This window comes from Lepisosteus platostomus, chromosome 4 (assembly GCF_059453375.1).
Source record: "Lepisosteus platostomus isolate fLepPlt1 chromosome 4, fLepPlt1.hap1, whole genome shotgun sequence".
NCBI classification, from domain to species: Eukaryota; Metazoa; Chordata; class Actinopteri; order Semionotiformes; family Lepisosteidae; genus Lepisosteus; species Lepisosteus platostomus.
Genome location: NC_142614.1, coordinates 17,650,135 through 17,677,140, shown reverse-complemented (window position 1 = coordinate 17,677,140; position 27,006 = coordinate 17,650,135). Strand labels below are relative to the sequence as shown.

The 27,006-nt window shown below is 37.3% G+C and overlaps 2 protein-coding genes across 3 annotated transcripts; one reads left to right on the top strand and one right to left on the bottom strand.

Annotated features, from left to right (window-relative positions):
• The first annotated feature begins 4,051 nt into the window (after positions 1–4,051).
• Positions 4,052–9,936, top strand: hdhd2 (haloacid dehalogenase-like hydrolase domain containing 2). Of its 2 annotated transcripts, none has more exons than XM_088628787.1 (7): positions 4,052–4,284; positions 6,238–6,350; positions 6,902–7,110; positions 7,704–7,788; positions 8,359–8,575; positions 9,072–9,135; positions 9,482–9,936. In XM_088628787.1, exons 2-7 carry the CDS (start codon positions 6,250–6,252, stop codon positions 9,583–9,585), a joined length of 780 nt encoding a protein of 259 aa, XP_088484913.1. In that variant the 5' UTR covers positions 4,052–4,284; positions 6,238–6,249; the 3' UTR covers positions 9,586–9,936. The 2 variants fall into 2 exon arrangements, with proteins under 2 accessions (XP_088484913.1, XP_088484912.1); XM_088628786.1 differs by having other exon boundaries at positions 4,055–4,284; positions 6,201–6,350.
• Positions 9,937–10,023: 87 nt separating this feature from the next.
• On the bottom strand, positions 10,024–26,532 carry katnal2 (katanin p60 subunit A-like 2). Its single transcript, XM_088628785.1, has 16 exons — positions 26,285–26,532; positions 22,400–22,470; positions 22,057–22,223; positions 21,732–21,771; positions 20,632–20,749; positions 19,497–19,595; positions 18,740–18,838; positions 18,108–18,185; positions 17,022–17,120; positions 16,632–16,695; positions 16,067–16,185; positions 14,013–14,104; positions 12,699–12,809; positions 12,050–12,212; positions 11,505–11,607; positions 10,024–10,975 (listed from the first exon to the last, which is right to left on the bottom strand). Exons 1-16 carry the CDS (start codon positions 26,339–26,341, stop codon positions 10,836–10,838), a joined length of 1,620 nt encoding a protein of 539 aa, XP_088484911.1. The 5' UTR covers positions 26,342–26,532; the 3' UTR covers positions 10,024–10,835.
• Positions 26,533–27,006: the final 474 nt, after the last annotated feature.

The window sequence follows — 27,006 nt, the reverse complement described above, 5'->3', positions numbered from 1 at the left end:
ATGCAGAATTCACTCTTGCTTCAGCAATGGCAAGTCATCCAGGTCCTGATGCTGCATAGCATCCCCACACCATGACACTACCACCACCGTGCTTGACCAATGGTATGAGGTTCTCACTGTGGAAAGCAGTGTTTGGTTTTCACCAGACATAACAGTGCCCATGTCAGCCAAAACATTTCACTTTTGACTCATCTGTCCATAGAACGTGTTCTTCATAGTGAGCAGTGGTTTCTGCCTTGCTACTTTGCCATATATTCCATTTTTGGCCAGTGTCTTTCTGATAGTGGAACACTGACCTTAGCCAAGGCAAGAGAGCCGTGCAGATCTCTAGTTGTTGTTTTAGTGCACTTTGTGACTTCCTCGACAATTATACTCCTTTCTCTCCAAGAGATTTTTGCAGGATGGCCACTCCTGGGAAGATTCACTACTGTCTCCATTTGGAAAAAATGGCTCTGACTATGGTTTGGTGAAGCCAAAGAGCCTTAGAAATAGCAGGTTTTCAGGTTTTTATTTTGATTGTGGCATAATGTCCCTTTAACACCTATGTGCTAACAACTGTTGGTAAGGCCCAGAGTTAGTTAGATTTATATTGGGCAGGGATGGCATAAAACAGGCCTGATTGTTAATAAAAATATTCTAACAGCTGACCCTAATTATCCCTTAAATTGGGTTATGTTCACTAGGGGGGCGAAGATTGCGTGTTTGGTTTGCTTGCACACCAAACAAATCAAAGAAGAACCAAACTTTGATGTCATTTTGTTCTCTCAGACCCTGATCTATTTACTACTATGACCCACCAAAAGATATGGCCAAATTCAAATATGCAAAAAATCAGACGAGAGACAGATACTTTTTTCACAGTACTCTAGAAGAGTGGATTTTCCTTAAAGAACAGTTTTCAATTTTTCTTATAGTGCTGTCTTATAGTTCAATGTTAATATCAAGACTGGGTGAGACCCAAAGTCAGGAATTACTTTACTTTGTAGATGACTGTGCCATCTAGCAATTACAAAGGATGCTAGGACTCTTTTCCCTAGTCACGGGTTCTGCTTATCTCCCAGAGTCACTTGTGCACATGCAGACCAGCAACAGACACTAGTGCCATTTTAATTTTCATGACCACAGCACTTAATACCCCCATGGTACATTATACAAAACCAACTCCCAAAAAAAAAACACACATTCCAGACCAGCCACAAGGACCACAATAGACCCCAGTTACCAAACTAATGCAGTTTGCAGAAACTATTCCCAAAATAATGCAGTCCAGCAGTGCTTTTCTCCTTATAGCTCCCTTGGTGGTTGTTAGGCATCTTCCCTGGTCCTGGCTGTCCTGAACAATATTGCTCTCATGCTCCCCCTACCTTTTTTGTCCAGTATCAGATAAATGGGGGGAAGGTGATACCTGAGTCATCCTCAGCCACTCCCTGTAGAGTCCCTAGTGTCTGAGGCCTCTCCGGGGTCCAATGCTGTAATCTGTCACACAACCCTTTCTTCTTCCAAAAGTCCTCTGTTTTCTCTTAATTGGGGTTTTGAATCTTTTTTAGCAAGGGCTCTTGCCTGCTCTGGGAGGTAGGAGTGTTCCTGTGATGTTTTGGATGTGCCCAGGACTTGTTCAGGAAATGGCCGTACACAAATGGCCAGATGTAATGATGTATTGTTCAATTGCAAACTGTTCTTTCTTAGGACTCCATCCCCTTGATCACAGGTCCAGTCAAACCTGTCAAACTGCAAAGGATAAGGCATGAAACTATCAACATTAGGGTGTCAGTGGCCCATCACTGCAACATTAACATCGATGCAGTCTTAGACACCTAGTGCCAAAACACCCACCCTTTTCACTCTGTGACATTAACATGGACAAAATGATAAATAAATCCACTTAAAACCTAGTTAGAAAATCAATAAAATGGTGCAAAAATAATTTAGACAATGTACACATACAGAACATACAGAAAGGAGTTTCAAAATCTCAGAAATGAAGCCTGAGACAAGAAAGTGTCTGATAGTATTTTTACATCTCTCTTAAGAAAGTTAACATATTTTGAATGAGGTAATATTAACACAGCAGTAAAATTTCAATTTTTAAAGTGGTCATGGTACAGTTCTCTATGGTTTATGAACTTTGTAAAATTCTATGTGTATAAAATTAATTTAAAAGTATTTCAAACAGCTAGCAATTGATTTATTACTCAATAACTTGCAGAAGTATTTAGAAAAATATGTGTTTGAAATCAGCATGTATTCATTCAGCGTTTAGCCACTAGTTGAAGTACTGTAACTGTGATAACCTTATGAATCTGAAGACACCAAACATCATGGCAATCAATCTTTTACACATTACCCAAGAATAATTCTGGAAATAAGAATATAATTAATAAAGAATATGAATTTAATTTATGAGGAATAGTATGTGACTACCATACACTGTATAAGCCTTAAACATTGGAAACTTGATTGATATATCTAACAATTATATCTAGTTGTTTCTGTTCTGAAACCTTGTGACTGATAAAAGTTAAATAACATTTTTTTTTGCATTTAAATGTATTCCTAGGCAAAATACCTTAAATGCAGCAAATATGTTTGTGATAGTGGAATTCATATGTTTTTAACGAGTGATTAAGCTATCCCTAACCCGCTTAAATGATTAGCAAAGGAACCTATGAACCCTCTTTGAGCAGCATGAGGGAGGATTCACATGGTTCTTGCTCAATAGATTTCTTCTTTTGAATTAATCTTTGTGTCTGTATTTTCACAATACAGTAATTAAAGAATTTAGTACTTTGAATCTGATAGGTTTTAATATAAATACAGTTTATGGACTACCAAGTATTTTTTTTCCGTTTTAATTTCATGAAAGCGAGACTGAGTTAGGTAAAATGCAGAATGCAATTGTGTGTAGAGTTATCTGACAAAAGTAATTAAGGAATGTTAATTGGTAATTGGTGTTTGAGGATATTTGTGACATATCACATTATTTCAGTTATCTCCTGTCTATAGTACTTACAGTTAACTTGGTTTGTAAGTGAACCATCTGTAATGTAGTGGCAAAGAATACCTCCGCTATGTTTTGGAAATAGAGTATAAACCTAAAAATCAAATGATCTTGGTATTTGAAATAACCCCCTACTCCGTTCAACATTAAAAATTCAGTATAATTACAAGAGCTGCTTCCTCAGAATTAAAAACACAGATGACAAGAATTACAGTTGAGACATTAAACACAAAGTACAGGCATGTTCAACATAAACCCCAGGTCATAAATGAAAAATGGCCATGAAAATTATTTCATTAACACAAACATTTCCCATTAAAATGGCCTCCTATGAGGTGGTTGTCATCCTACATTGGTTATATTTTGGGTGTCCACACTTAGTTTTTTAAAATACTGAGGCATATGATGCCACTATTCAAAAGAATTGAATATTTTCTTTAATCATTCCATCTATGTTTACAACAAGGATTGGTTGGATATATTTTCTTTAACCATACCATATATATGTTTACAACATTAACATGATGAATATGCTGGATTATATTTGATTATGAATTTAAAAAAAAAACTTAAGCACATTTTGCATTTAAACAAAGACCGTTGAAAGGTGTCCTGTTATTACAGAGGCACATATAAGGAGCCTGTTGGTGATCTGTATTTACTGGTGTATGCAAATATGTTAATATTCCGTTTTTTGGCTGCGTAAAATTTACATTCATTTGTTCAGTTTGGCATTTTTCTGGAGTAATCGGAGTACCTTCAAGGTACAACAGCAGTGTCCGATCCGGGGTTTTAACACACAATTGTTAAATTCTGAATTTAAAGCCAGTCCTCTATGATTAGCAAGAGGGTTAAAATTGGATATATTCATGAAGTATAATAGCAGTTCTAATTATGACTCCTATTGGCCTGATATTGCCTATTGATCTTTTCTGTATTTTAATGGTTTAGACCAACAAAAAATATTGTAGTGCTCTCGGGTTCACGTCGGTATGCGCCCTCGCCGCCTCAGGCGGGCACCCCCACCGTTAGGGATTCGAACCCGGGCCTCCGGCGTCACTCAACAAGAACCCAGCCAGTTGAGCTAAAGGGAAACTACTATATAACGCTAATCAAAACCCACAGGATAAAAAAGAATAAAAGTTAACTACAACGTTCTAATACGTCTGAATGGCTCGTATGCTGTCGGCTCATCTTGGCGGCTGCCTCAGCTCACTTAAGTTTCAACAGTTCAGGCAGGCGCTTCGGAGGTCTACTAATTAACTGAAGGACCCCGCAAAGAGGAAGTGAGTAACGAAAGATATTGTAGGTGATTGGAAACAAAAACATGACATTAGCAGGACAGTTGCTTGAATGTTTTTAATAAATTACCGTGGGTGCTAAAATCTCTCCTTAAAGTGAAACAAAAGCATAGTGTATAGTTTTTTTTGAGAGGGCTGCCAAAGTTCTGCAGTTTTAAGCCGGTTGTGGGAATGGTTGTCGTAATTATGTACAGTAGTTCTTATTTAGCCGAATTACAAACGCTTGGAAATATCAGTATATATGAGCATGTATATACATTTTCTCGGCTTTTCTCTCGAATACACACACGTAAGGGGGATGAAATGCACCGGGCATTTTATAGATAACTCTCCGTCTGTATCGAGGATGTGTGCTCTGTAAATGAATTTAACACGATATTTTAATCCATTGAAGAGCTGTCAAATTTACATGGCATAGAAAATAATGCATTCATCCCAACCCTTATTGGCAGCTATATATCCTTTATCTAATCCGTGGATTTAAGCGTTGAATAAGAGTATTAATTGTGTTTTCAGTGACTGATACATAAATGCACAAATCCAGCATTTCTAAATAAAACAGCAGAAGCCATTCTGTTTTTCATAAACTGATAAAATGTCAGCTGTTAGCATTAAATAATCTGCATTAGTGCTGTCATGCTGCTCTACAGATAGACATTTTAGGTTACTGTCCCCAAGTGGCACAGCAGTGGTCTTGATCACAAGTAAGATTTTTTGTTTTATTTTTTAAAGATAATCTTTTTCACTTTATGTGGTACAGTGGTTAGCTTTGCTGCCTCACAGTGCTAGGGTCTTGGGTACCATCTGTATAAAGTTTGTCTGTTCTCTTTAGTTTGTGTGGGTTTTCTCTGGGTCCTCCAGTTTCTTCCCACAGTCAAAAAGCATACTGGCAAGTTAACTGGCTTCTGGGACAACTGGTGTGAATGGCTTCCCCTTAAGGGTGTACCCTGGCTTGTTCCTGTTGCTTGCCAGGATAGGCTCTGGCTTCCCTAAGACTCTTAATTGAAATAAACCTGTTAAGAGAATGGATGAATGCTCCAATTTTGAAATGAGTACTCACACACAAGCCCCATAAGACTGACATGAGGGTTAAGCATTGGATGCAGAATAGGTGCAGTTTGTGCTGGTAACAATGCAAACCTGCATGTCACAGGCCTTCAAACACACGCAGCCTCAGTGACGCTGAGGTGTGTGCTGCTGCCTGGTGCAGTTCCAGTTAGATACCTTATTTTTGTCCCAGTGATCTCTGGTCTGTCTGTTGTGGCCAGGTTATAACTGGATGAGCCATACTGAGCACATTCTAGCCTTACAATTATGTTAAAATCCAAATTATTGTGTTGATTGCCTGGCTACCAAAGATGACAGATTTTTAAGAAAAATGTCTGGACAGACATCTGGTGCTCTGAGATATTGCCTTTCCTTTGGTGAGTCACAAGGCTTCATGTGTCATGAACATTAAGTTCTACACTGTGACTGTACTGACTATAGGATGATTACAAAGCCATTTTAAATGGCAAGATTTAAATTAGATTTTAGTGAGCGTGCATATGTTAGCATTTTAGACAAAAACTCTGTATGTAAATTTTGTTTTTTGTTTGTCCATTAGGCGGCATGACACAAGTTGTGGTTTCAAAACCCGTGGTAGGTTTGTAATTTTGAAAGGTGGGGATTCACAAGTCGACATTTTAGGAAATTAAAGTGAGGATTAGTCTAACCCTCATATTTTATTGTATTTTTCTTCCTTAACCCTGGATTTGGTCCTAGTTGCTATCACAGTTAAGTTCAATGTCATGTTCTAGGAGTAGACTAATTTTGTACCACGGAAGAGCACCCCTATGTGGAAATTACTCACCACAGTAATGATTCAGCATGAATGATACTCCCTTTTTTCTATCTTGCAGGTCTTCTGAAGTGCAACTATTTTCATTGTCTGCATAGCTCCAGCTGGGCATGGCGGTTCGGCGTGTTGTGAAGTCAGTGCTGATCGATCTCAGCGGCACTCTGCACATCGAGGACTCAGCGGTTCCTGGAGCACAAGAAGCTCTCGCCAGGTTAGTTTGATGTAGTGTGAGAAGATGAGGTCGTTGAGCAGGAGCCATCAAAACCATACCAACCCAACAATGTACACCAAACTTTAATTTTCATTACTTATATCTATTTTTTATCTATCTTGCCTTTTCAAAATAGCACATTGTGAGTTTTAGTTTTAAATGCTTGTGAAACTGCATGTATCTGTATTGAGAACCACTTATCGAGAAGTGCAACAATACAGAGATGTTAATGGTTGTCTAGGCATCAGTTTTGCTCTGGTTAATACTCAGTGATTGCTAGTGACTTTTGTACACACACATACTTATTTATATTACGTGTATTTCATGTGTGCTGTTGTACAGCAGTCTACATTTCTGGAATAGCACTCACATATACAGTTGCACTATTTTCAGTCATGTGTGTGTAAAACCTACTGTATCTATAGTCTGTTGTTGTCTTGGTGTCACTTCTTATGTGAAGTCCTCTTGGCATATTTGTCTCAGCTGTTTAATAATGAAAATATTTGAGTTATATTGTAATATACAACTTTTCCTGTTTTACTCTTCTTTAGATTACGCAGGGCACCTGTCAATGTTAAGTTTGTGACCAACACAACCAAAGAGTGCAAAAGAATCCTGTTTGAAAGGCTGAAAAGACTGGAGTTTGACATTGAAGAGACTGAGATTTTCACTTCCTTGACTGCAGCCAGGAGCCTTGTTGAACAGCAAAATGTCAGACCACTACTTCTGGTGGAGAATAGCACTCTGGAAGACTTTTCAGGTATGGATGATTACTTCCTTGCCTTTTTAATGTACTTTTCATACCAGGGGATCTCAAAGCACTTTACATATAAGAAAGGGCTGACTTCATCCACCATTGAAGTGCTGCTCTTACATGGGTGTCACAGGGTAGCCACTATTTGCCAGAAGTCCCACCACACAATAGGTGATGTGGAAAAGATGTGGAGATATTCCTTCAGCAGATGATCTAAGAAGGAAGTTTAAGAAGGCCAAATTGTTCAAGGCCTGAGATTTAGCTAGGACTACAGAAATGCAGAGATTGTAATTAAAAATCAGTATATCGGTGTATGTCTGATATATCTATGGGCATAATAAATAATAATCCGTATATGTTATTCACTTTGTGGAAGTGTTCTCTTCCAAATCTGCCTTTCTTCAATTTTCACGTGTTCTCCGGTTTGTAATTGCATTTTTCCCTGGCTTAGGTTGGTGAAATGTTTTGGTAAGAGGCATTTGCTGGTCACTGAGAAAACTGTCAAAATAAATGTGACACAATATTTTGTCGTTCAGTCTAATTTAAGATTCCCTGGGGTTTATAAATTAAATGTTAAGAAATTCTGTTTATTTCTGTAGGAATTGAGACCTCTGATCCCAATGCAGTGGTAATAGGATTAGCTCCTGACCACTTCAACTACCAAACAATGAACAAAGCCTTTAGGTAAGACACACAAATCAGATTTAACTTCATGCAGCTAATCTTTATTCCTCTTCCTCTTTCATTTCCCAAACAAATGTCAAAAACATATTGAGCTTTGTCTACTACATAAAAATATCTTAGCATAATTTTGGTTTACATTCTGTGAGTAGTGTATCAGTGGAATGTTAATGTTTTATACTTGGTTAGAATACTGTGATAATCGACTGAACCAATACTTCCCCACAATTCTGACTGTTCTTCAGCACCAACCTCTTCTGGAGACAGGCAGGTGTCCATATGTCTTAATTTCTGTTTGCATTGCTTTGTCTTGCTCCAATACAGCATGTTAATACTTAGAGTATTCAACATATCTGTGGTCGCCCTTGAACTGCATCAATATCACACCAAAAAGAGTAGATATTTACTAAGTTAGTATTAACCAATTGCCTATTAAGTGGGCCTGGCATTTTGTATTAGTTCATTCTAATGTCCTAGTTCTCAAGTAGTGCATTAAACACTATCAGAATGACCCGCTCCATCAGAAAATGGATTTTGGGAAGAATAAACAGTTTTGTGTCTTTTTCCCCCAAGGTTAATCCTTGATGGAGCTCCACTGATTGCTATACACAAAGCTCGATACTACAAGAGGAAAGATGGGCTGGCTCTGGGGCCTGGGCCCTTCGTCACGGGACTGGAATATGCAACAGACACTAAGGCCACAGTTGTGGGGAAACCAGAGAGAACATTCTTCCTCGAGGCGCTCCGAAACCTAGACTGTAAACCCGAAGAAGCCATCATGATTGGTGATGTGCGTGTTAGGTGCAAGCTAACTGTATTTGGTTAATTTGTTAGGGTATTGACTGTGATTGTAAATCAGGAAGCAAAAATATTAACCAAAAGCCGCTACTGTAGGGTCAGTATAAAATGTATGAAAATATTGATCCACAGGGATTTAAGTTATTTAAAGAGTTTTATACCCCATATAAACATTTACATGAAAATAGTATTTGTGAAAAACCATTTATTTGTTAAAGTAACATTTATGACATTCTATGTGATATATATAAAATAATGAGGACATAAAACCTGGTTTATATATAAGGGTTTTTATTAGGGTTCATCAGCATGACCTAGCTAGCTTTTACCTATGAAATAGACTGTATATATGCATCACACAAGGAACATGTGGAACTTTCAATTTCATTGCATGTTTTAAGAGCCTGCTTTCAGTTTTAATGATGTTGCTTTTTATACACATCCAGACATCTGTTTCAACAGAACAATATTTCTGCTTATGCCAACAGGATGTACGAGATGACATTGGAGGAGCCCAAAACTCTGGAATGATGGGAATTTTAGTAAAAACAGGTAAGTGGGGTGTCAGCAATAATTTTTAAATGCACCATAACAGTCTGATCAACAGTCTGGCATCTTTTTTTTGCCAGGAAGATGTAGTAAAAAAGGCCAACGTACAGTATATCTAGTATCAATGGCTGAACTTATTTATGATGTTTTACAAACACATTCGCTGTTCCATTGATACCATCTTTGCAGTTCCTAGATACTGTTATAGTGCCCTTGTGCTTCTGCTAATCAATGTTCTTTTTGAATATTGCATTTGAAAGGATTTTTTTTTTTTAAAAACTGTTGAACCATCGAAGAAATAAAAGTGAGTAGACATGATGTAACTAATACATAGTTTGCTTTTTTTCAGGAAAATACAGACAAGGAGATGAAGTAAAAATAAACCCACCACCCTATCTGACCTGTGACAGCTTCCTTCAAGCTGTAGACCATATACTTCAAAACCTAATATAAGCAGGAAAATGGTAAAGATCATTTTGCTCCTTGCAGTTGTCTGAAGCTTGTTAGTGGGTTATTCTTTGTCAAATTATGCCAGGCATGTATTATGAAGTACATGTATGTATGAAGTAATATTTTAAGTAATAAATATCTCATTTAACATATAGTATGTTTGAAATTTGCTTAATCTGTACATACAACATGATGTCCCTAGGTTAATGTTCAGTGCCTTTTCCTTATTTAGATATATCTGGCAGATAGGAAACACTGATTTATAAAATATTAAAAAAGGCAATGTAGAGGCTAAATGTTTCAGGTACTAAATATTGTTTTATGGGCTAGTAAAAAATGGATTGCTGGATAACACATAGGGATTTTTCGAATTCTTGTGATACAAGTAAAATAATTTCTATAATTTCTAGTGTAATTTATCCATACACAAGTGGAACAATATCTTGTTCTTTTCACTTTATTTTGTTAGTTTCAGAAACAGTATTTTTCCCTGTTCTTATATGTATACTACTCTAGGTTAAGAAAACAAAAAAGTGAACATTCAAGTAACTTATAACTATAACATAGTATGAACTAGTCAAGTTAAAAAATAGATGCATAGAGTCAAGTCAGTGCAGTAAATGGTACACTTCTTAAGAATGGTTTTGAATAAAATCTAAGGACAGGAGTGTCTAACTCTAGTCATGGAGGGCAGCTTTTTCTGAAGCTCAGCACTCAGTACCTCAACTGAACTAATTTTTGGTATTAAATTGAGCAGTTTACCAGAGCTACATAGCTCTTAAGATGCTGCTGAGTTAAAGAGGCCTATTTTCCTCATGCTTGAATTTGATAACTGTATAGAAAGAGGCTGTATGATTTCAGTTGGTCATTCATCCAATTACATTTTACCAAGGTAATGTGTAGTGAAAAATATTGAGGAAACCATCATATAAATGATAAAGTATAATTTATAAGTGTAAAAGTATCAATTGAAAACTGCTAAGAATCAGTACTAAGTGGCGTATTTTAATGTTAAAAACCTAAACGTGCTTGAGTTGATAAAACAGTTTACAACTCAACAGCATCAGCCTTTAATATAGAGATGCATTGTAAATTCCACTGTACATCAGGCTTTGTTATCCTGGAATGAAAACGTGGCCTTTATATTCTTTACACTTCAGCAGCCTCTTTGCACTTCAGATGTCCCCTAGATGAGCATGTTGTCAAAGGAAACGTACATCTCTTCTTAAAAGTCTCACACAGTCATAGCGTGTTCACACTGACTCGTACTCGTTCTGCCACGCCATGTATTTTTCATTCAAGCTTTTTGCAGAGGGTTTGGTGTGAGCAATGACGTCCAGGAAATCTGTTGTGGTTACAGTCTCCAGTTTCAGCACAGGCATCTCTGTGTTACCTGCAGTCAGTAAGAAAATAAATGAGACAGGGGTTCCTGTGAGTATCATCATAATATGACGATGTATAATAAGGAAAAAGCAAAGGTTCATTTCATGCTGAAAGGCATAAAAAAATGTTTTGTACTTCACAGTTGAGCTGTTCATTCAGAAACTCATCTGAATAATGTACTAGTGTACCATGGCATGTATAGCATCTAATGGGCATCATACAAGGTTGTGTTTCCAAAGTCACCCAAAGAAAAGCTTTCACCATTGATTAACATGCACGATACTTTAATCACCAGCTTATGCGGTTGTGTGCAATAAAGTACTGCTTCCTCACCTTCATAAACAGGTCAGAATACTTTCTCAAACTTCCTTAAGTAAATGGTTTTTTTTTGCAAAATATATGGATGAGGCAAGAATACCAAAGAAGAAATCAGATATGAAAACAGTTATATGAACTGTCCATAAGCAGTAGGCAAATGGCCAGGATGGTTGAAAGCTGCGCACAGAAAGGAAGATCATAGTGTAAGAACTCATGCCTACCTGCATGGTGATTTTCAAGGGCATCAAATATTTTTCGTACAGGTCTCATTGCTGCTTCTTTACACACTAATTTTATGTCAGAGCCAGAATAACCTTCCGTTTCCTGAAAGACATATCAAAAGTTATTTTTAATTTCAATTGACAGAAGTTCGAATGCCTGTCTTTTTGCATCTGTTCAATTCATGAACACTTCTGAAAAACATTTAATAAAAATCCTGCCCCCATAGATCTCTAATTATGTCATTAAAACTTTAAAGCTACGAATTAAGTAATTTAAATGAAGAATGAGTTTCTGAATGTTAAATCCCACTTTTGTCAAATGTCACTACAGAATAAAACCAGTCAAAGGGCATATCACTTGCAAATTAAGCAGCTGTAAACAAAAAAAAAAAAATTGATTTGATTTGAAAATAATGTTGTTAGACTGTAACTTTTTCCTAAATGAAATGGAATATTCATGTTTAAATAGGAAAAATCCTAAATCTCTGGTAATTCGACACAAATGTAAAACTGAATCTTGTATTGTAGATGCTCATTTTTCTTACTTGTCCAAGAAGGCTGTAGTCTAATTCAGTCCGTAGTTCCACACCTCCCGTGTTACTGGATGGAGGCAACCAGTGGCTAATCATTGCTTGCCTGGCCTCATTGTTTGGCAGGCCCACGAGAATCCTCTTCTCTAATCTGCGAAGCATGGCATGATCCAGCTCCCTGCATCCCCAAAGAGCTTGGTTGGATTAAAGTCTAATATACTGAATCACTCTGTCAGCAAAGTCACTGCAGTCAACAAGGGAAGTGTACAAGTTCTGATTCTGGCCGAGATTGGACATCATTTGACTGCAGCTTCCATCCCAATGGAGGAAGAAAATCTGTATATGAAAACCTAAGAAATTCCACACCACGTTTAACCCTCATTATAAACACTGAGGCGCAACTGTAAAGAGTTACCATTCTAGACCAAACAGCTTTGACATAGAGCTATAGCACTAAAAAGGTGGAACAGACACTGTCCCATGGAATTACATAGGGCCAATGCATATATATATATAGAAGACTATATACTAAGGATATAGAAGTACTGCAAGTTGATTACTAATCTTTTTTCTTTTGGGTGGGGTCAGAGTTTCTCATTCTAATATGGCAGGATTCTTGAATCTGTAATCAGGCCTTTTATTTTAAATGGAAGGAATTTTTCACCATGGCAAATTGGATGCAGCCAACACAAAGACGAGGTCATCGGACCGTGCCAGGCCATCCATCTGAACAAGAAGCTCTGTTTTCATTCGACGACTGCCCTCGTGTTCGCCCCTGAGGGACCAAAGAGAAACACAAGACTGAGTTACTGGACTACTCCCAGCCTCAAACTCCGATAGCAAGACAAGTTTCATTATGATGAATTTTGTCTGTGCACCACATTGTCCCATTACTCATCCATCTGTTTTTAGTGTGCTTCTCAATAACCAGTGGCCACTTAAAACACAGCACAGTAGCCAAAAGGACTGAGGGGACTATGCAATGCTTAACACTGAGAAGTAGATAAAAACCTTTTTTAGCATTTCCTAACCAAAGTTTTAAGAGACAGCTAAAATGATTTGTAAGCAACATGTATACCATTTAATTCAAAACAGTCTGAACCACACAAAATAGATGATGATGCATGTCAGGAATGAAATGCATTATGTCAAGGTGGTAGTCAAAGTTCAACAACAAGGAGAAGGCAGGAAAAAGGCAAAAAAAAATCTTGTTAAAGATATTTATCAAAGTATAACTAGAGTAATACACTACCTGAAACACATTAGCCATATTAATACTAAAAAATACCTTGATCCTTTGTTGCATAGGTTTTAAATGCATTGCATCATTGTAAATCCCAGATACAATACTGTAAGTTGTTTTTTGCATTTATGTAATTAAGAAAAATTGAAGAACAATAAAAAGGCTATCCAGTCCATCATAGCTCATCTTTACAATCTTTTCTTTTGCCTAGTCTACATCTGCAAATGACTCTTAAACTGAAAAGCCCTTGTTTGCTTAGGCATGCAGTCATTCACAATATGTCTACTTCACCTTATAAGTTGTAAATCTTTCTTTTACAGGGTGCTTACAGCAAAGGTCACAGGGCACCTACCAATGACATTTTACAAATCAGTTTTGTTGTCCAAGATGATACTGAGCACTACAAAAATTGAATTCATTTTTACTTGCTTGAGATAGGAAATGTCACTGAGATTTATTTAGTTTATTACACTTCTCACTCCTGGAGAGTAATTAGAGCAATGTGGTTCCCATTATAACCTAACATCTGTTCAGTCGAGAGTTAGGAACATCATAGCCATTTCATACCACTCTGGGGGGTCACAGGAACTTACAGTATGGGAGCACTTTCATCTGGTCTTTATCTCAGCAGCAGGTAGAAATATGCCCAGGAGAAAGACAGTAGCTCATTTAGTCATAAAGCAGAAACAAGACTGCTTCACTTTGGCTACAAATTATTAATAAGATGTCCCATACCCTGGCCCAGCTCCCCTCTGACCCATCACAGAATCCAGCTCATCCAGGAAAATAGTTGAAGGGGCATGATACCTGGCCAGTTCAAAGAGTACCTAAGAAAAGAAAAAATGCTTATTTTACAGAGGCATTTTTCATGATTGTCACCACAGGAAAATACTTTACACTGAGCTCTGTTACCCCGGAGTGTGAACACAGAGAAGAAGATAAAGAGAAGAGGAATTGACCGATCCTGCTCCTTACACATGTTGTGGAGATAATTATGCTTACCAGCTCAGCTGCTGTTTCCCACCTACTCTCACCTAGTCACACGGATTGTGCAACAGTGTGAGCGAGCTATCAACAAAGCACAATGTGGTCACCAAGTGCACATTTTCTTCCCAATTGTGAATAAATAGAATGGCTGTATATTGTCACATACATAAACAGTATTATTCCCTTATGGGTGGTTAATTTACATGCTATTCATATAAACCAATAGCGATTATGTGGGGCCTGATCTAATGCTTAGCATTGGGAGGTATCCTCACATGCTGTGCTGGTGCATTCGCATATGGAGTAAAATTACCCGAATCATTCTGCAGATGCAATTTCTTTCAAGAATATTTGATTTGATGAGGTCCTTGGATCACAAGGAACCAGGTGAGTCTCATGAACTGAAACTTTGTTTTTAACTCATTTATACAGTTCAAGTCCCTCTTGTCATATACTGTAAAATGCTTCATTCTGGGACTAGTAGAGACTAGTCCTTTATTGTATCTTCCCTACAGATAAAATGCAAATGAAAAAAAAAACATGAGTGTGAAATGAGTTTTGAGCCTGAAGAAATACTAGAACTACTACAGCTGCTTATAGCCAGATAAGTCACAACAGCATTGATATATATATACTGTATATATGAGCAGAAAAACCTTAAAATCAATTTGAAATTTTTTAGGGAGGCTGTGTAATTATAAAGGATGAAAGTTTGCAGATGTAGAGTAATTTTCAATCAGTTTCTGGTCATACTGAAGTCAAGAAACTACTGTACCTTTGTAAATATCCCAGTAAGGTAGGCATTAGAGCAGTCAAACCTTGATGATAAAGATATTGCTGAATATTTGTATTAAAAATACAAGGAAAGAGCAAAGACCATTACCAAGCAATATTGTGAAGGTGGAAAATATATCATCCTTGTGATGTTTCCATCATGAGCTTCAAATGACAACATATATGGTCAAAAAGGTTTACAACAGTATTTCCTTTAACTTAAGTGATGCTACAAGAGAAATGATAAGTGAAATAAAACATATACAGGGCATCGAAACAACTGCAAATAATTCACAAAGTTATCAGGATAATGACAAAATCTTTTGTAACAGGTGATTTGATATTTTACTGAATAAACATGTGATAAATAATTCTAATTTGCCATCTGAAGGTTTGATCAATAGGTGGTCAACCAAGACAGTCACGGATTTGTAGCATGTGTAGCCACCACTGGAATCAGTCATGCTTTGCACCAGGCTATAGATGCTGTCTTGTGGGATTTCTCCCATTCTTCTCCTAAAGCCTGGACAAGCATGTGCCTGTTTGCAGGTTTCTGATCCCTAGAAGCCACTAAGATGTCAATAGCGGTGAAGTCTAGGCGAGCAGGGCCAACATAGTACTCTAATGTCACAAGAAAGTTATTGTTACACCAGCATGATACGGATTTCCTGCTGAAATGTCATGTCCGCATGAGCCCAGAGAAAGAGCTTGATTAAACACCTGGAATTGATTAGCTTGATGCTGTGAAGTCAAGATGCCATCAGTCACCAAACTTGGGGTTTTATAGTGACTACACACTCCTGTCCAGAAAACTGCACTTCACACATTAATCATGAAAAAGACTGCTGAATATGAATATGAGTTATTCTCACACCGTCATGCCAATTACTTTGGAGAAATGTTTCTGGACGCTCTTTTCTTCCTTTAACAGTGAATAAAGAATCATTCATAAAAAGTACTTAACAAGACGGGAGGCATGCAAGTGTTAGAAACCCCTGCCAGGAAAGTACAGAGCAGTGCAACCTTACTCGAACCAACTTCTCAGAGTCCCCCCTCCACTTGCTAACGATGCTGGATGCGGAGATGTTAAAGAACGTAGTGTGGCATTCTGTGGCCACCGCCTTGGCAAGCAGTGTCTTTCCAGTGCCTACAAGACAAGACACTTCAGGTGAGTGGAAACCATATATAGAGATATTGTATTAAACTCACATTAATGACAGGGAAAGGATGCAATTACCACCTTAAAAACGGCACTCTGTTTTCCTTCATTATAAAAAACCACAGAAGTCAAGTAATGTAAAGAATCTAGTAATCTAGTATGGCTTACAATGAAGGCTTTAAAAGTATTGAATTTAGCTCACATTTTCTGCTCTTTTATTCTATACAGGTAGAGCTGCCTACAAAAGTAGTTTTCTGTGTTGTAAGCCTGTATGCAAACCTAGTGAATGTACTGTAAGCCTAGTACTACAGATGTAATCACAACTCTGCTACATAATCCTGCTATCTCAATGTATGGTATTTTAAACAGTGAACTAACACAGTTATATTAAGGAGATCCAATTCATAGCTTATTGTCAGTCAATCCCTAAATACCTGGAGGTCCATAGAGCAGCAGTCCTTTCCAAGGAGACAAAATGCCTGTGAATAGCTGGGGATACTAATGTGAGAAAAAGGAATAATTCAGAATTAAATATATATGTGCATTATATTTCTCATTGCTTTATTTCTACTCAGTTAAAAGTGAAGGAGCAACTCATAGGAGTATATATTATTCTTTCTACTAGGAAAATATTCTTCCACATTTGATTATATAAGTACAGTAATCAAGCAAAAATACTCTGCCATGAGAAGTTTTTTTTCCCTGCATGCACTAAGAAATAACTCCAGTGTTCTTCCCTGTATCTTTACGTGGGCATACAGTACAATATATAACACATCTCCAGAGCAGTTTAAGAAATACCATCAGCATCAGCACCTCCTTACCTTAATAGGATAGACAACAGCTTCTTTGACTAAACGCTTTGCTGCGTCCACTCCAATTATGTCTTCCCACCTCACATTTGGGTTGTGCAAATATATATCCTTTAAAAGAAGACAGGCAGTAAATGGTTTTAGAACTGCGTTAACACAGATCCTTCCAGTGCAACCAGAATGTGCTGCAGCGTTAACACAACAGTAATGGTTCTTTTCTGCCCTCTAATGGTACAACAGCAAAATTCTCCACACATCCTTTTATAAGATATAACTCTCCCTATGTTTTTTTCTTTATTAGTAAATCCATAGTAGTCAAAACATTAAGACCAAACTACTGTCTAAACCTTTTGGGTCTGTGTTATAATAATTCTTAAATTTCTGATTTTACCTATACTTTAATACACCTACAGTGCATAATGAGACTGATAAGGGTTCTGAAATATACATACTGTACATCCCATTATGTTTCTGGGATTGCTTTAACACTATACTCAACATGAAGCTTTTTCATGCCCTGAGCAAGTCACCTGACTGTTCAGTACTGTACTGTCATCCCATTGTCCATCATTCTTTGACCTCCAGGCTCAAGACCACCAGAGAATAATTTCAGAATGTGATGTGGGAGATCAGTGGAAAGTGTATTCTTGATTTATCCAACTGTTTGTCCATCTGCACACATGACCCAAGTCCTACAGCTAATTCTTTGTGCAGCTCAACCAGAAGACCATCCAGGAATTGAGTCTGAGACCCCCTTAAACAAAGGTGGTGCGTCCAAGCTGCTGAAGACTTGAAAATGTCAATTCTTCCTGAGTAGGACACTAGATGGGCATATGACCTACAGGATTTGAATGTCATGTTTGCCCGCATGGTCACAGTTGGATGTGAGCTCTTGCCGTCACAAATATGTTGACAGAGATTTTTAAATCTGTGCTTTTTCTTCTACTTTTCCTTTAACCTCTACTTCTTGTACATTTTTGACTCAAACGTTTTAAAATATATGAAGACTGGAGTAATTTCAATGTACTGAAGTCAGCTTTTAACCTTGTCAACAAAACAATTATCATTCTGGGAAGCCATTTTCATGGCCCGTCTCACCCGACTTATTACAGCCGCCAGCTCTCTCATCTCACTGTTCATTCCGCTGAAGGCACTGATAGGCTTCATCAGGCGCTCCTACACGAAAGAAATATATAAAAAAATTAAGGCATTCTTTGAGCCCAAATCAAAGAAAGCTTATTTGCCCTAAAGATAGTATCTGTGCTTTTTCATTCAGAATAAGCAAAATTACTAAAATACAGACTACATACCATACAATATTACATTCTTCTATTTCTTTAAAAACTGGTGCTGTTATGTAGCAGAGAAACCAGTAGACACTAAGATTTACTGCTAAGGACTGTGGGAATGTTGCTGTTTTAATTTATTTTTATTTCCTAAAGTTGAAAGATAATAACTTCTTTATAGAACTTTTTTGGTGTATGTTTATTTAAGCAGAGTTTTGAATTTAAGCAGGGTCTCCTGAATAAAGAAGAATTACATTATTTCTTGCAAAGGTAGTTTCTTTTGAAGGAGTGCTTAGGATATTGATGTTTCTGGATAACTCTTTATAGCACTCTTTTTATAATCACTCCCACATATCATTTCAATTGTATCTCTTTCCACATCTTTAGAAATTAGATCTGCTTATGGTTTGGTCACAATCAGAATTCACAAGGGTGACAACCTACCGAAGGGTCTGGGTTACTGATCAAGCCATTCATTGTTATTTCATTAGAGGCTCCTTTCACAGCATCTTGAATCAACCCACGATAGTCAATCAGCTGGCCCTGAGCAAAGAAAAAACCCTGGGAGCTTGAGTAAATACTGTATGTTTTAATTCTCACAGCAAAGAAAAAGGAAGTCAACTCTTGAATAAAGCAGTGACAAAGCACATGCTGTGTGTCTTATGCATTTTTTGTTTAATTCTAAAGTATTTTTTTATAGAAGATATCTAGTCAAGAGGCATCAATAGCATTAATTATATAATTAATAGCATTATCTGATTTTTCAAACATTCTTAGCAAAGCTTTCGAAAGGTGTCCCTGTATAGCCACTTGGCAGAATTCCCTTGCACACATTTGTGCTTCAGGAACTGACTCATGCTGACTTCACCAACAAGGAAGTATGAGCAAACCACCAGCTGTTAGTTTGTCATTTGCTGTTATTTTTTACATTTTAACATGACTTTTTCATGACCAAGGGGAATACAGAGACAGACAAAACGGTAATTTAATACAAGAAGATATATTTTATATTTTATTCACTGTTGTTTAAGTGACTCAAAACATGCTTTGCCAGAATTGATTTTTCACTACATTATTCACAAAGAGTGAGAAGGTTTTTCAGTCTGTGAATGTAAGGGCATGCTTACTTTAATGTTTAATTGGATTACACATTTGGCATAATAGAGTAAAACTTTTCAGAGAACGACAGATCAGTGTCTACCTTTTTAGCATGTGCACCCTCCCCTCCCCCATTTCTACTGATCGGAGAGACGTTCAATCCGAAATCAGCTGTCTCTGGGGGTGTTAACCGCCCATTCTCCTGCAAAGAGAAAAACACTGATTGAAACAAACTTCCTTGTCATGTTACAGAATGGGGATGTCCGATTCTGGTCATGGGGAGAATGTTGTATCTACAGGTAGTTTTCATTCCAAATCAGCTCTTAACTGAGGTAATCACTGGACTAGAGCAATTTAACAGATTCCCTCAGCTCTCTAGATGCTGGTTCTTTAAAGTGTCCTTCACAACTTGCAGATATACTGTACCAGCTGCAGAGCACCAGAAATGGACGGGACACTCCTGTAGAAAGTGATTCACTGGTGCTCTTCAAAAGCCATTTCAAAAGGTCTTTCATCCATAGGTTACTGAAGATTTCACCTGAATCAATGTCTGTTCCCAGTACCTTTTGTTTAAAGTCAAAAAGTGTCCTTTGTAAACTTGAAGTACTTTGCAAAGTATCTGTATCTCGAATTCTGTTTACACAACATTGAATAGTATTATTAGCATAGTACCTTTTTACATTTAGGGTTTGTTCTCCATGGAAACATAAACAATGGTAAAGTGGCTAAGTACTTATTAGTTATTGTGCACATGCTGTATGAGATGAACACAAAGTTAAGCACACAATTGCTTATGAGGCAAATGATACCCACTTCTTTGCAGCTTTTCTCATGCTGTCATGAGATTGGTTTTGTTTGCTGTTTTTACCCATATCTGAGAAAACCTTTACCCACACTGTATGCAGTTATTTCACATGTTGTATTTGACGGTAAAAAGAAAGCACATTTGTTTATTAGAATTTCTAGACAGCAGTTAATTTCCCAATTAAAAACTATAGTATACAATGAAATCCTTTTCATCAATAAATTAAAGTGTAACACTGGTTTTTGGAGTGTTTGAATGATATAAATTCTTTGCTAATTGTTGTCCGGAGGTGCTAGTCTTTCAGAAATAGCAGTAATCCAATAATAAACTAGAACACCTTAAGCTCTCTCCTAGATGTTGATGGAAAAAAGGAAAGTGAAGCCCACCAATACTGAGCCCAGGATGATGTACAGATTATGACAGAAACACTCACAACTTTACTGGTGTCCTTTGCTGTAATTTTGGGATCAGTCTTCTTTGCACCCAACTTAGAACTGGGGCGGTGGGTCTGATTTATCCTGGGCAGTGTGTGTGTTACAGAGCTAGAGGATCTGTAAGATAACACATTATAATAAACACACTGTGTACTTACAGGTAAAGTAAACAGATGGCACTAGCTGATTATCTGCTTGGAGAATTTTACAACACAGCACAATTTACCTCTACAAATTCTTCTACTTTCAAATTCTGTTGTAGACATGACTCCACAAAAAATACATCTACACAAAAAATAAATTACACCTGGACAGAAAGTCGGGTGAAATATGAGTCTGAGGAGATTATCTTCCCTGCCAAACTTTCATTTTTGAAGTTTTTAGATGTTTCTGTGAATGTAGCACTACATTTTCTGACACGATAGATTGATTGTTGAAATGGTGGTCATTATCCAGTATGATGACACCCTGTACATTATTGTATGCACATGCCTGGCTTTGCTCAAACAAGGATGACTCATGGATTGCCTTTTATTTGCTTAGTAAGACATTATTTCGAATATTTTGTATGATTCTGGTCATTACATAATAAGATGGTACAAAAAGGTGAGATATGGTACATCCCCAGGCCTATACCAATGTCCTACACAGACAGAGTAAAACACCTGAATCATTTCAGGCTTGATGAACAGAGAAGACAATAAGAAACTTGACTGAAGTGTTTAAAAATAAATTCAAAACCTATGTGGAGGTCAAACATCTTCAGGATCAACAGTGCAACATGAACCAGAGGACACAAGTGAAAACCAAGGAAAAGTGCATCTGAAACTTAGAACCTGATTTACTTTATATTATACAAAAAATGTGGGAGTACAGAACAAGATACTGTGCACAGCCATGTCTTCAAAGCTGATACCCTTGATGCTTTCAAGAAGCGGCTGGATAAGAACAGTTAGCCACTAGTATGCAAACAAACTAGACAGACTTCTAAAGGTCAGACTATCTAGGCTAAATGAACTCCTCTTGTTTCTAATGAATTTAAAACTTCTCTACATATTTTGTAACCAGCAGAAAATACAAAAATTAAAATTTCCCTTACCTCTTTAATCGACCACTGATTCGTGGTTGTCTGGTTTCTCCTAAAACGGAAAAGACACATAAAATATATCAAGAGCGATATACAGACATTAAGTCTACCATCTTGGAAATTAACAAAGACATCTAAGCCCATTCAGTTGCAAAAGTCACATTACAGAATCCCTGTACTTTTAAAAAAGATTAAAACTTAACACCAACCATTTTAAAATGTCATTTAAGTATTTATCAATGAATGTACATCCAGCAATTTTGTAAATCCATAATGAAAGGAAATATTCTGCTGTATAAACACAAATAACAGAATTAAAGAGGCCAATTTAACCTACCTGATTCTGATGATTTCTTAGTAAGCTTGGGATATCGCTGAAATTTAATGAAGTAGTAGCTTTCATATTCCATGAGGATAGTCTCTAAGTCTACATTGTCACAGACTTCAAAGCGACGCAAGCTTAAACTAGTCTCCTGTTCGAGTACACCAGCTGTATCCAAATACCTGTGAGGAAGACAAACAAATAACTTTTCACCTTTAAATTTCAGTTAAAACTTTTAACCTTCAACATTCAGTAAATGGCACCAGTAATGCCAAACACTCTTGTCACATTTAGCAACAAAGTAATTCAAGCTTTTAATAATAATGCTAGAAAATTAAATACTATCCATGTTATTTACCCTTCCTCCGACAGGTAATGGAAAATGAGAATCAGCAGATTTCTTCTTCTGGCCTCAGTTTTCATTTCATCCTGCACATGCAAGAGAAATACAGTAAGATCAGAAGAATGCTTACAAACAGGAGGGAACCAGTTGGTGCTCTTGCTTTTTTCGAAGCTAGTAGCTAAATGATCTTTTCATTAAAGGATGAAGGATTGTTAAAGGATCCCCCCGAGTCATCTTCAGCCACACAGCTGAAAAGTTGTCTCCTCTTCTCCGTCTTAAATTATGCGAAAGTTAAATTCCCACTTCTGTCTCAGTGTTCCTGTGTTTTCTGCTGGTCATGAAAACATTTCCCAAGTTGACGCGATCAGTGCTTTTCAGGAGTATTTGAATTAGATATCCACATATAAAATCATGAAAGAATTCTGATCTCCATGGTACTGGTAGGTACTGGATGGTCAGCAATAAACCATGGATGCTTACATCCACACAGCACCACTTACAATAAGAACTCATCTCTTTATTACAAGTTCAAATTATTACAGAAGGAGCAATGCATACAGTCTTGAATTTCCTGTTGAGCCTATTATGTTTTCTGCTTACTGCTTATAACATCACATGGTCTGTGCAGCTTTGGGCCATTATGTTTAGACTAAGTAAGGCAAAACACAGCTTCTGAGAAGCCTTGTGACAGATGTTGAAACAGTCCACTGGGGATTAGCTGGTGTATCGTGAATATGGGTCTCTAGCCATCTGATCCTGGATCACCAACTGATGATATGTACCTTGAATCTCATCTTGAGCCTTTGCGTTACCCATATTTCAATTTTAGTTTTATTACTGTATTTTTTTATTTTTATAACAGGGTATGTTGTTATAATTTTGTGAGTTCTTGTTCCCTTTTTGCTAGGCAACCTTGTTTTATTGTAAGTCACTCTGGCACCAGTCAATCACTAGTGCTATCACCATCTTCATCATTATCACTGTTTAAATTATAATAACCCCACTTATGGTGATATAGTTACATTTTCTGATAATTTTGTTTCCCTTTCTATTTCATAACAATACAGTGCCTTGCGAAAGTATTCGGCCCCCTTGAACTTTTCAACCTTTTGCCACATTTCAGGCTTCAAACATAAAGATATAAATTTTTTATTTTATGTGAAGAATCACCAACAAGTGGGACACAATTGTGAAGTGGAACGAAATCTATTGGATTTTTGAAACTTTTTTAACTAATAAAAAAATGAAAAGTGGGGCGTGCAAAATTATTCGGCCCCTTTACTTTCAGTGCAGCAAACTCACTCCAGAAGTTCAGCGAGGATCTCTGAATGATCCAATGTTGTCCTAAATGACTGATGGTGATAAATAGAATCCACCTGTGTGTAATCAAGTCTCTGTATAAATGCACCTGCTCTGTGATAGTCTCAAGGTTCTGTTGAAAGCGCAGAGAGCATCATGAAGACCAAGGAACACACCAGGCAGGTCTGTAATACTGTTGTGGAGAAGTTTAAAGCCGGATTTGGATACAAAAAGATTTCCCAAGCTTCAAACATCCCAAGGAGCACTGTGCAAGCGATCATCTTGAAATGGAAGGAGTATCAGACCACTGCAAATCTACCAAGACCTGGCCGTCCCTCTAAACTTTCAGCTCAGACAAGGAGAACACTGATCAGAGATGCAGCCAAGAGGCCCATGATCACTCTGGATGAACTGCAGAGAACTACAGCTGAGGTGGGAGAGTCTGTCCATAGGACAACAATCAGTCTTACACTGCACAAATCTGGCCTTTATGGAAGAGTGGCAAGAAGAAAGCCATTTCTCAAAGATATCCATAAAAAGTCTCGTCTAAAGTTTGCCACAAGCCACCTGGGAGACACCCCAAACATGTGGAAGAAGGTGCTCTGGTCAGATGAAACCAAAATCGAACTTTTTGGCCACAATGCAAAACGATATGTTTGGCGTAAAAGCAACACAGCTCATCACCCTCAACACACCATCCCCACTGTCAAACATGGTGGTGGCAGCATCATGGTTTGGGCCTGCTTTTCTTCAGCAGGGACAGGGAAGATGGTTAAAATTGAGGGGAAGATGGATGCAGCCAAATACAGGACCATTCTGGATGAAAACCTGTTGGAGTCTGCAAAAGACCTGAAACTGGGACGGAGATTTATCTTCCAACAAGACAATGATCCCAAAAATACAGCAAAATCTACAAAGGAATGGTTCACAAATAAACGTATCCAGGTGTTTGAATGGCCAAGTCAAAGTCCAGACCTGAATCTAATCGAGAATCTGTGGAAAGAGCTGAAAACTGCTGTTCACAAACGCTCTCCATCCAACCTCACTGAGCTCGAGCTGTTTTGCAAGGAAGAATGAGCAAGAATTTCAGTCTCTCGATGTGCAAAACTGATAGAGACATACCCCAAGCGACTTGCAGCTGTAATCGCAGCAAAAGGTGGCTCTACAAAGTATTAACGCAAGGGGGCCGAATAATTTTGCACGCCCCACTTTTCATTTTTTTATTAGTTAAAAAAGTTTCAAAAATCCAATAGATTTCGTTCCACTTCACAATTGTGTCCCACTTGTTGGTGATTCTTCACATAAAATAAAAAATTTATATCTTTATGTTTGAAGCCTGAAATGTGGCAAAAGGTTGAAAAGTTCAAGGGGGCCGAATACTTTCGCAAGGCACTGTAAAGTCTTTATTAGCTGCTCTGATTTTTCTTTGATAGGTCAAGGGCCTAGAAACTTAAAACTACCAAATTTTGATCTGAACATTCGAAGATCTGCAAAATTAGGATGATGACTGGCACTACAACAGCAGTGCTGGAAATTCAAAAGAATTCAGACCACCTCCAGAAATGAATAGATACAGAATTTCAATTAATGTAAACAAATGTAAAGTATTTAAGTCAAGTCATGCTAGAATAAACTTAAAATTAATTGAGTATGAATACTGAACTTGAACAGGACATGCCAACTTACATTGACAACATCCAGAAAGTACAGGAAAGCAGTAAAAAGGCCTTACAGAATTCTGGGATATCCCATACAAAAGGCGTGGGCTCAAACTAGAATCCAGTAGTTTAGTTAGTTCTGATTTTCCAGTACAACTCCATTTAAAGTGATAAATCTAGACTTTACTTTTGGTGGAAAAAAGAGACCTAGTGGTCATAATAGTCTGAATACCAGCCAAGACAACATGACTGAATACATTAATTACTTGGTTTGACAATTTAAAAATAATTAACAAAACCTTTCTGGATTTTTTCTAAATTCTTAATAAAATATAATATACGTAGCATAGAGAACAGTTACAAAAGCGAACAAAAATCATAGGTTTTCATCGAATTTCGTAGCTCAATTATTTTAAGTCCAAAACCACCCAAATAATGCATGTTGGACCAAGAATATTTGTAAACTTTTGTGCTTTACAGCATACGATACAGTTCGACAGCGTCTCCTACAGATGGCGCTGAATCTCGCATCTGCGCCTTGAAATGACACAATATCACGTGACAGTGAAGGATTACCAAGGCAACCAAAGACTCCATTTATATGTCTATAAAGAGTAGAAAGTGTGGAAAATAAACAGTTTCTTAACGTATTTCCGTAGTTGTGAGAAAAGGTTCCAGAGAACACGTTCATGCTTTCCTGCATCACAATCGAGATTTTTTATCACCATTTGCATTTTAAAATGAGAATTCGCGATTTTCAACAAGTCTTTTTTTTCTCTGAGGCTAACATAAAAGAGTTCATACTGAACCCGATATGTTCCGTTTACTACAGTGTAGCACATACAAATACCTCTGACTCACTTCTTACTACTTACTGCAAAAACTATAGGAGCCCTACCAGCGACAGATTCAGTGTTGATAACAAAAATTTGCACGCACTCACCGCCTCCCTCACTTGATTTGCTGTTTTGATGGCTTGATAAGAAAGCTCCATTGTCATGTGTTACGTTTTCCAACTTCTTCGCGATGTATTCAAATTCAAATGCATAACCCCATGCAAGAAGGAAATCCTCCACTCCGCCTTCCATTCATTATACGTGCTCTTCGTAGTTCGTAGCGTAAACCTACATTTTACGTAGTTTAGTTACTCGCTCAGTCTACACTGAAACCTCCTAAGGTACGCCAGGTGCGTACGAGCGCAGAGCCTTAAATGGCTGGCTTCTAGCCAACATTAACATTTAATAGGGTTTGACCTTTACTGTGAAGAGTGAAGTAAATTTATTGCATCCCGCAATCATTTGAGAGTATAAATATAGGATAAGCTTAGCTATGTGGGGAGAGTAAAAATGTAATGTTCCTTATGCGTGTCAAAAATATTTGCATGATTTTTTAATTATAAATAGACGGAATTTTTATACTTAACTTTATTAAGTCCTTTTTGGTAGCAGTGAACTATTTTTGTGTTAATTATTAAATTAAATAATCCGGTCAGCATTTAAGTGTGAATTTATTTATACACGATATACCTTATGGTGTTTATAACTTTGATCAGTAAGAATGATTGATATGAAATCCATATTTCGAAACTTGAGCATGAAGCGGAGCAGGAATTGTGTTGTTACAAACCCTTTCCTGTTGAGGAGTGAAGGTCACAACGATCGATGA

What these genes read in the sequence shown, in the direction of transcription:
- hdhd2 (XM_088628787.1), top strand. Translation starts at nt 6,250, where the DNA reads ATGGCGGTTCGGCGTGTTGTGAAGTCAGTGCTGATCGATCTCAGCGGC. An exon ending in CACTCTGGAAGACTTTTCAG is followed by an intron (nt 7,111 to 7,703) that starts GTATGGATGATT and finishes TTATTTCTGTAG; the next exon opens with GAATTGAGACCTCTGATCCC. An exon ending in ACAATGAACAAAGCCTTTAG is followed by an intron (nt 7,789 to 8,358) that starts GTAAGACACACA and finishes TTTTCCCCCAAG; the next exon opens with GTTAATCCTTGATGGAGCTC.
- katnal2 (XM_088628785.1), bottom strand. Translation starts at nt 26,341, where the DNA reads ATGACAATGGAGCTTTCTTATCAAGCCATCAAAACAGCAAATCAAGTG. An exon ending in TAAGAAATCATCAGAATCAG is followed by an intron (nt 21,772 to 22,056) that starts GTAGGTTAAATT and finishes TTTCCGTTTTAG; the next exon opens with GAGAAACCAGACAACCACGA. An exon ending in AGGGTGCACATGCTAAAAAG is followed by an intron (nt 18,839 to 19,496) that starts GTAGACACTGAT and finishes TTCTTTGCTCAG; the next exon opens with GGCCAGCTGATTGACTATCG.